The sequence below is a fragment of the Benincasa hispida genome, chromosome 9, assembly GCF_027475165.1.
Source record: "Benincasa hispida cultivar pf3 chromosome 9, pf3_genome.v1.1, whole genome shotgun sequence".
Lineage (NCBI taxonomy): Eukaryota > Viridiplantae > Streptophyta > Magnoliopsida > Cucurbitales > Cucurbitaceae > Benincasa > Benincasa hispida.
The window spans coordinates 87,198,286-87,208,521 of record NC_143486.1 but is presented as its reverse complement, the minus strand read 5'-3'; the positions used below and the strand labels follow the sequence as shown (position 1 = coordinate 87,208,521).

The 10,236-nt window shown below is 38.7% G+C and overlaps 1 protein-coding gene and 1 long non-coding RNA gene across 2 annotated transcripts; one reads left to right on the top strand and one right to left on the bottom strand.

The window, feature by feature from the left end:
• The first annotated feature begins 2,991 nt into the window (after positions 1 to 2,991).
• Positions 2,992 to 4,590, top strand: LOC150034152 (uncharacterized). The gene is made up of 2 exons (XR_016532403.1): positions 2,992 to 3,284; positions 4,325 to 4,590. It is a non-coding gene; the product is annotated as an uncharacterized LOC150034152 (long non-coding RNA).
• Positions 4,591 to 6,685: 2,095 nt separating this feature from the next.
• Positions 6,686 to 9,943, bottom strand: LOC150034151 (uncharacterized). Its single transcript, XM_090317250.1, has 6 exons — positions 9,781 to 9,943; positions 9,405 to 9,699; positions 8,754 to 8,977; positions 7,982 to 8,309; positions 7,390 to 7,579; positions 6,686 to 6,865 (listed from the first exon to the last, which is right to left on the bottom strand). Exons 1-6 carry the CDS (start codon positions 9,941 to 9,943, stop codon positions 6,686 to 6,688), a joined length of 1,380 nt encoding a protein of 459 aa, XP_090173376.1.
• Positions 9,944 to 10,236: the final 293 nt, after the last annotated feature.

Sequence of the window (10,236 nt, the reverse complement as noted above, 5' to 3'; positions counted from 1 at the left end):
TTATGAATATAATATGATTATATTTATTATTTTATTAATTGGCAATTATGGGATAATTGGCCACCGTTTTCTCCGTAACCGTGCATTAATGGGAAGTTCGATTCAGCTTTCGTAATTGAAGAATAAAATGAAAATTGGTTTTATTTTGTAAGAGAGACGCATAATTGCTCACTGTGTAATTGGTATTCCATCGCTTAGTATTTGCAGAGCCTATATGATAGCGCCAGCTTACTAAACGACCACATACACCCGCACGCGCTTTCCTAAACGATCGCTTACTATTTTACTAAACGATCGCTTAACACTTGAGCCTTACTAAACGATCGTATAGACGATCACCTAGCTTTTCCCTATACGATCGTGTACCTTGCCTAAACGATCAAGCACCCCGACTATATGATAGTTGTTGCCTTCTCCCACTTGCTTGATCTTTGTACACGATAAACTTTCCTCCTCACTTCTACCAAATCCGAACAAAGCTCACACTTTAGATTCTCATTCCGAAAATACTAAGGGCTCCGAGTGGTGGTGTCGTCCCCATTCCCTGCTGTTCGTGCAAAGCCGTTCGTGGTAGACGACTGGAGTGGTGCTGAACGATTGCTTACTGGTCTAGCGAGAGCGAGAGGAGTTCGTTTGTGGAGAGAGAGAGTCTTGCCGAAAAGAATGTCCTCAACTGGTATGTTTACTCGTTCTCTTGTCATTTATCCTTTAAGCATGCGAATAATTTAGTGTTGTTAATGCATAGCTATATGTGTGAATGTATATGTGGAAATTCTATCAGAATTGGAAAGATTCGCTTCCACTCATAGGTATTCTTGTATAAGAGTTCCTTCAGGACTATGATTGTGAGATTCTGTACACCTAGGGAAGGAAAATATAGTGGCAGATGCTTTAAGTAGGAAGGTAGCCCATTCAACAGCCCTTATCACCAGACAGACTTAATTATGCAAGAACCTGGAGTAGGCTGAGATTGCAGTGGTGGTGGGGGAGGTCTCTGCAAAGTTATCGATACAATCGAGTTTGAGACAGAGAATTATTGATGCTCAATGGAATGATCCTTACCTAGTTGAAATAGTGTGACAGGTGAAGTCAGGGCAGGGTGGTGAATTCATCGTGTCCGCAAATAATGGTCTTACTTTTCAGAGATGCTTATGCGTACTAGCAGACTGTGACCTCAAGAAAGATATTTTATTGGAGGCTCATAACTTCCCATTTTTTATACATCTTGGCAGTACCAAAATGTACCAGGACCTAAAACGTTGTTACTGGTGGAATGACATGAAAAAGGAGATAGCAGAGTTTGTTAGTAAGTGCTTAGTGTATCAGCAAGTGAAGGCCCCGAGACAAAAGCCAGCAAACTTGTTGCAACCTTTGAGCATACCAGAGTGGAAGTAGGAGAGTGTGTTAATGGACTTCATTGTAGGGTTGTCATGAACCGCGAAGGGTTTTACGGTGATTTGGGTTGTAGTAGGCAGACTCATGAAACTAGCACATTTCCTTCAAGGGAAGTCTACTTTTTCGATAAGTAAGTGGGCACAGATATACATGAGAGAGGTAGTGTGGTTGCATGGAGTACTTGTGTCCATTGTATTGGACAGAGACTCTCGCTTTACATCTAGCTTTTGGGAAAGTCTCCAAGCAGTGTTGGGTACTCAATTGGATTTTAGTACAACATTTCACCCACAGACGGATGGTTAGACAGAGCGTTTAAACCAGACACTGGAGGATATGTTACGTGCTTGTGCGTTAGAGTTTTTAGGGAGTTGGGACTCCCACTTGCATTTGATAGAGTTTGCATATAATAATAGTTATCAGGCTATTATTCACATATCGCGGTTTGAGGCCTTTTATGGGAAGAGTTGTAGGTTGCCCGTATGCTGGGATGTGGTTGGAGAATGGAAGTTGCTAGAACCTGAGCTAGTACAGACCACAAACGAGGCAATAGAGAAGACCAGAGCATATATGTGAACAACTCAGAGCAAATAGAAGAGTTACGCCGATGTTAGGCATAAAAAATTAGAGTTCGAAACTAATGATAAAGTGTTCTTGAAGGTGGCACCCATGAAAGATGTTATGAGATTTGGAAGGAATGGGAAGCTAAGTCCACAATTTATTGGGCCTTTCAAGATCTTAGAGCCCATTGGGCCTGTGGTTTATTGATTAGCAATACCACCGTCTCTCTCCGCAGTTCACAAAGTTTTTCATGTCTCCATGTTAAGAAAGTATATAGTAGATTGATCTCATGTAGTGGTTTATGAGCCATTGCAATTGAATGAGAACTTAAGTTATGAGGAGAGGCCTGTTCGAATTCTCACCAGAGAGGTGAAGACTTTACGCAATAGGAATATAGCTCTTGTGAATATATTGTGGCAAAATCACCAGTTCGAGGAGGCTACATGGGAGCGAGAGGAGAAGATGAGGGTCTAGTAACCCGAGCTTTTTCAAGAATGAACTTTCGAGGATGAAAGTTCCTTGAGGAGGGAAGAATGCGACATTCCAAATTTGTTCGTCATTTAAACTCTGTATTTTGTGGTGATTACAAATATTTTAAATTTCGGAGGATAAATCGAATTACTGTAAAGGACGATTCGATTTAAATATTTGCTCAGAGAAGAATTCTAAAATTTAAATTTGATTAAAGGAAAATTTGCAACTTATGTCTAATTGTTTCAATTTTAATTTAATTTGAAAAATCGAATTAAAATTTGGAGTTTTGAGTTTGTCATGTATTTTCTGGAGAAGTTAATTAAATTAAATCAATTTATTGTAATAATTGATTTAAAATATCTTTCCCACAATTGAATCTGGGATTCTAAATCCAAAAGGGATTTGGATATTCAGATTTTTAGAAAGAAAAAGAAATGGTTTAAGTTGTTTTAAATAGGTTAAGTCTCACTTGAGGGTTTTTTTAAAAAATAATAATTAAAAAAAGAAAAAAAAAAAGAAAAGTTTTTTTTTCTCTTTTTTTTCCTCTCTCTTTTTCTTCTTTTTATCTCTCGCACGTCAGAACACCCCCCCCCCCCCCCCCCCCCCTATTTTTTTTTCTTTCTTTCGGTACACGAATCTTAGCCGCCGCCTAGTGTGAAGTCGCCGCCGCGTCCCAGATTGCTGCAGACCCTCTGCATCAAGCACCAGTCAGCCGTCACCATGCCCCTCATCTGCGCCAAGCCCATCCATCCGTCCTTGTCGCCGCGCTTAGCCACGAACCGCACGTCGTTGATCTTCATGCCGGCACCGTTTTTTATTACGTCAGCCGGTGTTCTGTCCGTCAACCTTCAGCAGCGGTAAGTCGCACATCGCCGATCAGCACGACCGCCACTGCCTTGGTCCTTGCCAGAACCTCGGATATTTTTTTTTTCTCTTTGTGTAAGATCTATTTTCTTTGGATTTTGAGGAGTTTAATTTACCCATTTGATTTTGGGTTAAATTGGTAATCTTTCTTTAGTTTGAAACTCAAATTCAAGATTTGAATTTTTTTTTTTGATGCATTGTTCACCGAAGTAGAGACCATTCTTTCCGTTGGAAAATTTTTGGAGTTTGGTAAGTTTTGGGTAAGTTGTGGTTGGTTATCCTTTGGATTTAGACCCCGGTGTGTTTTTTATATCTTGGACTTAATATCTTAGGTCATAGTTGCTAAACTAAACTTGTGGTTAATATCAGAGGATTGATTCGAGTTTATCCAAGGCTTTTTTTAAAGAGATTATTTGTGTGGACTTTTGTAACCAATTTGAGGTAAGTGGTATTATTGCCAACGCCTCGGCCCAGATTAGATTTATCAAGTTAATTAATGGTCTTTAGGAGTCTGATCTTTGTCTTTGTGTACACTTGTTGCATGACAGTTGTGAGTATTAAGAGCATGTTTGATCTTCCATGTTATGTTATAATTTGTGTGGCGGGATTAGTACTGAAATTTTGTATATGATGTATGATTAGATCAACCGGAGCAATTTACTGTCTCGCCTTTATGCATGTTTTATTTCAAGGGACCGATGGGTCTAGTTTCATGTCTTAGATGGTGTGCCTTTAGGCCACTGGACATGCGTGAGCCTACGGGTTCATTTGCATGTTACGATTTTGTGAATTGACAAGTTCACATTCATGTTTATTTCTATGTTTTGACGGTGTGACATCAACCCACTAGACATGGATGCCGAGGCATGATAAGTTGTTCCTTTGGTTTTTCTTTTAGAAGCCGTTATAATTGTTTGACCCACTGGCCCAAATATTCTCTAGTTGTGAATGCATAGCCTGATCCCAGTAATGGGTACTGGGATCATTTACTGAGTATTTTATACTCACCCTTTTATCTTTATATGTTTTTCAGGTAAGGACAAGGATACTCGGGCAACTGACAAGAGAAATCTGTGACGGTGCCAAAGGAACTAGGAACATTGCCGCATTTGAATTTATATGTCTTCCTATGTTTTTTTTTTTATTATAGTTTTCTTTTCATGAACCTTCCTTGACTGGGTCTAGGGATTAGAGATTTCTTTTTCATTTAATATTTTCTAAGCAGTACCCCGGTTAAACAATTTGAAATCTTGAGTTAAAGTCCAACTAGATTCTTTATCCAAAATCCTGTTATTTTTATTTTTTTCCCTCAAATGTAAATATTTATTCATATATGTAGTAACGATCCCCTTTCTAGTTGTCTTAAAAAGTCGGGTTGTTACATGTTTGGTTCTAAAAGTGATTTTAAAATTACCAAATTACTAAAAGGGTATTTTATATTAGAAATTTTATTTTAAAATAATTATACTGAATATCTAATTCTATTAATTTATTTTTAATAATTTTAGTTGTTCTTAAATTTGTGGCAATATGGGTTTTCCAAAATTTCAATAGTATGAGAAAAATGTTGGAGGTGATTCCTCATCAATCACAAAAAAAAAAAAAAAAAAAAAAAAAAATCACTTGGTTGAAAAATCAATTTAAAGTGATTTTTTATTTTTCAAAAATCAAATTTATTTTTCTACTAAACATGATTATTTTAGAGGAATATCAAAATTACTCCCAAACACACCCTAGATCTCATAAACTTGAGAAGAAACTGTTCTTACAAAACTCAGGAATGCACAAAGAAGAAGAATATTATTCTCTTGAAACTCAATTTCTTTATAACTTCAATTTGCTTCAATTGTTTTGATTTTTACTTAATTACAAATGAGGGCAATGATTAAATACTCAAGAGATATTCCTATAAGACACAAAATAAATGAAGAACATGTATACACATCCTTCACCATTCATGTATTTGAACAATTACATGTACTTAGAACTGCATATATCTAGAAATTAGAAATTCATATATTGGAAATAATCTAGGAATGTACTAACCATTATATATCTAACTTAGTTTCTAACCAGCTTTAAGCCTTTCAGTGGCGGAATTCATGATCGACACATCTAAAGGAAGAACAAGATGGTGAACTGAGTTCAAGTTGTTAGTACAACAAAGTGTTTGTGAAGATGCTAGACAAAGAAAAAGAAAGAACATTAGAAAAATGCATGTACTAATGGCGGTACCATCGAGCTTAAGAATAAAAATGCACATGGCGCTGCCCAATTCGAGGCTCATGAGAGTGTTGACGTGCGATAAGGTGGAATTCTTGTGGACATCGACGAGAATAGGACCGTCGAGCTGTCACACCCCACTCCCAGATTACCCTTTTATTTTGGAAGAGGATATGACCGTGGTAGTTACTAGCCCTACTGTCAGCACTCACCACCTAAGCCTTCTAATCTAAATACCAACCTATCAAAAGCAGAAACATATCTTTCGTAATGGTTGCACGACATACCTTGGCCTGTGTTACACACATACAAGCCGGGAAATATGCGTTAAGTTATTCTCCAACCATTTGTTGCTTGAGGAAGTATAAATTCATCATTAATGTCATTGTGCTTTACTTGATCATATATGCATGAGTATTGGAAACCTTAAGTTTACTTAGTCACTCACTGTTAGTCAGGCTCTTATGATTTATACGTTTCCTCTAGCTCTTCTTGGCCTTACCAGCGATACTCAGCCCAAATCCTAGCGAGATTTCCCCTTTGAGTGAGATCCTCCTTAAAAATCAGCGAGATTTCCTTTATAAGCGAAATCCTCATGCCCACATCTCGCTATAATTCTCCACGATGAACTGCTTGCTTGTTCTTCACAAGCAGCTGTCTGCTTATGCACCAATTCCCTTAAAATTTCAGCCCAAAATTCCTTATAGTTTGACTTGGAACTTCCAATCTTCACCTCGGCCCTACTTAAATCCAAGATTCTACCTTCTCTTTATTTTCTTCACCCTTGTTCTTCTCCTCCTAAAATCCTCCTCCGGCAAGACAATCTCGCAACCTAGATTCTCTCAGTTTTCGAATGGCACTGAATTCACTAAATTTTTTCATGTCAACTGCCAAAACTAAGCTTTTGAAGTTCTTCTTCCAAAAAATATTTCCCATCTCCTCCCAAGTTCAAGGATTAACCGCCACGTTATTCTCACCTAATATGTTTTTCCTTCCCTTCCATCATATTTCCTATAAATAACCATGAATTACTACTTTAATAAAAATAAGAAAGAAAATATATAATATAACATTCCTTTAGCTAAACATGCTTATCTAGGAACCTAGAGTTCGGGGTTTACAATCATCCCCTCCTTAAAAGAAATTTCGTCCTCGAAATTTACCTGATATGTCATTTGAAAAGTTGAGGATATGTCTTCCTCATTTGCTCTTCAGGTTCCCAGGTAGCTTCCTCGATTCCATGATTACGCCATAGCACCTTCACCCAAGGAATCGTCTTATTTCTGAGTACCTGGTCTTTCCTGTCCAAGATCTCGATGGCTTCCTCCTCGTAAGATAACTCTTCTCTGAGCTGTACCGGTTGTGTTACTAGTATGGCATAGGATCAGGCACGTATTTCCTTAGCATTGACACATGAAATACGTCATGAATATGAGCTAGCTCCACCGGTAATTGCAACCTATAAACTGCTGGACCAACCCGTTCCACAATTTCATATGGTTCAATGTAATATGGACTTAACTTCCATTTTCTCCCAAATTGGAGAATTCCTTTCCATGGGGACAGCCAAAGAAATACCCGTTCTCCAACTTCAAATTCTAGTTCTCTTCATCGCTTATCAGCATAGCTTTTTTGTCTATCGCGGGCTGCCTTAAGATTATCCCTGATAAGTTTCACATTCTCTGTTGTTTGTTGAACTAATTCTGGACCCAATAATTGTCATTTTCCGACTTCATTCCAGCATACTAGGGTCCTACAAAGTCGGCCGTACAATACTTCATAGGGAGCCATTCCGATACTAGAATGGTAGCTATTGTTGTAGGAAAATTCAATCAACGATAGGTGTGTATTCTAACTTCCTTTGAATTGTAGTACACAAGCTCTTAACATATCTTCCAGTGTCTGTATAGTTGTTTCCGACTGTCCATCTGTTTGCGGATGAAAAGCCATACTGAAATGCAATTTAGTGCCCATAGCCTTCTGTAAACTAGGCCAAAAATTTGAAGTGAACCTCAAGTCCCGATCCGACACTATCGACACTGGGGCTCCATATTGACTGATTATCCTATCCATATAAATCTTAGCTAGACGGTCTAGTGTAAAAGTAACTTTTACTGGTATGAACTTGGCCGTCTTAGTTCGTCTATTGACTATTACCTAAATGCCATCAAATCCTGAGGGTGTCTTAGGCAATCCAAATAGAAAGTCCATTGTCACATGCTCCCACTTCCACTCAGGCACTGGAAGTGGATTGAGTAATCTTGCTGGTCTTTGTCTCTCAGGTTTTACTTGTTGACAAATTATGTATCGGTCCACATATTCTGCTATGTCTCTCTTCATCCCAGGCCACCAGTAAGATTTCTTCAAAGTTCTATACATCTTGGTGTTATCTGGATGCATAGCATAAGCGAAACTATGTGCTTCCTCTAGAATGGCTTGTTTAAGCTGTAGCTTATTAGGCACATACATTCTCCCCTCATTTTCTAGCACATTGTTTGCTCTTAGTTGAAATTCACCCCTGATACCCTTACTTACATCATCAACAATCTTCTGAAGATCAGGGTCTTCCAACTGATCTTGCTTAAGGTTTTCTACTAAGGTAGGTCTTATCTGGAAAGTTGCTATCATTCCTCCTAACGATTCCACTGATAAGGCAGTTCTAGAATTCCTGAACTCCTGCAATAGCATACCTCTTATTGAACCAATAACGGCCTTGGGTCCTGAGGATTTCTTACTTAGTGCATCTGCTACAACATTAGCCTTACCAGGGTGGTACTCGATGGAACAGTCGTAATCTTTAATCAATTCAATCCATCTTCGTTGTCTTAGATTCAACTCCTTTTGATCAAAGATATATTTTAAGCTTTTTTAATCTGTAAATATCCTGCAGTGCTCTCCAAATAGGTAATGTCTTCATAACTTCAGAGCCAAAACAACTGCTGCCAACTCCAAATCATGTGTGGGATAAATGCCCTCGTGTTTCTTAAGTTGACGAGAGGCATATGCAATCACCTTCCCATTCTGCATCAACACACATCCCAATCCTTGTCAGGATGCGTCGCAATAAATCTCAAATTCCTTACCTGGAATAGGCAAGGTAAGCATTGATGTTGATACTAGCTTCCGTTTCAACTCCTAGAAACTATGTTCACACTCCAATGACCATTCAAACCTCACGCTTTTCTTGGTCAAGTTAAGAGCTATCTTAGAGAAACCCTCCATAAACCTCCGATAATAACCTGCTAACCCTAGGAAACTGCGTATTTCTGAAACGATTGTGGGTCGTTCCCAATTAACTATTGCTTCCGTCTTCTGGGTATCTACACTAATGCCCTCTGCTGAAACAACATGCCCAAGAAATACTACCCGATCTAACAAAAAATCGCATTTACTGAATTTAACATACAACTGCCTATCTCGCAATGTCTGCAATACTATCCTCAGGTGGGTAATATGATCCTCCCTACTACCAGAATACACCAGTATATCATCAATGAATACTATCACGAACTGGTCCAAGTAGGGATGAAATATCCTGTTCATGAGATCCATGAATACTGTAGGGGAATTTGTCAATCCAAATGACATTATTAAGAATTCATAATGTCCATATCTCGTTCTAAATTCGGTTTTAGGAATACCGACTTCCCTCACTTTCAGTTGATGATACCCGATCTCAAGTCTATCTTTGAAAATACCGTGGCTTCTCTTAACTGATCAAATAAATCATCAATGCATGGTAACGAATATTTGTTCTTAATGTTACCTTATTCAGCTGCCTATAGTCAATACATAATCTAAATGTACCATCCTTCTTCCTCATAAATAATACCAGAGCTCCCCAAGGCGATACACTAGGTCGAATGTATCCCTTGTCAATTAACTCTTACAACTGAACCTTTAATTCTTTCAACTCGACTGGCGCCATTCTATACGGTGCCTGTGATATAGGAGATGATCCTGGAATTAAGTCAATAGTAAACTCCACCTCCCTGTCGGGTGGTAATCCCGATAGTTCTTCAGGAAATACATCCCGAAACCTATTTACCACTGGGACATCTTCTGGGTTCATATTTTTCCCTTGAGCAACCACTACATGAGCCAGATAGGCTTTACATCCCTTGCTCAACAACTTCCGAGCTTTCACTGCCGATATCAAATTCCTCGCGACTAATCGTTTGCTTGCTGTCAATATTGTATCCTAGCCATTTGATTTTCTGAGCACTACCTTCTTCTTGTAACAGTCTACTAAAGCATGATACTTACTTAGAAAATCCATCTCCAGGATAGCATCAAACTCCAACAGTTCTAAGGGAAGTAAATCAGCATAGAAGTTCTGACTATTGATCAGTACCTCACAATGATTATAGCATCTATCTACTACTTTCACATCCCCCAAAGGGGTAGAGATAAATAACTCTTCAGGCATAGGTTCAACCAACCTATTTATATTAGGTGTATACATGCTAGATATAAATGAATGTGTAGCACCAGGATCAAATAAAACATAAGCAGACTGCCCACATAACATAACATTACCGGTCACAACATCTGGAGACTCCGCTGCCTCCTGGTGTATCACGGTATACACTTGCCCTTACTGCTGGGGTTGACCTACGACATTCTTTTGCTTGACACCACTTGACCCTTCGCCTCGATTTCCAGCACTCTTTGGTTGGTTAACTGTCTAGGAGGTCGGCTGTTGTGCTGTTGGGACGTCCC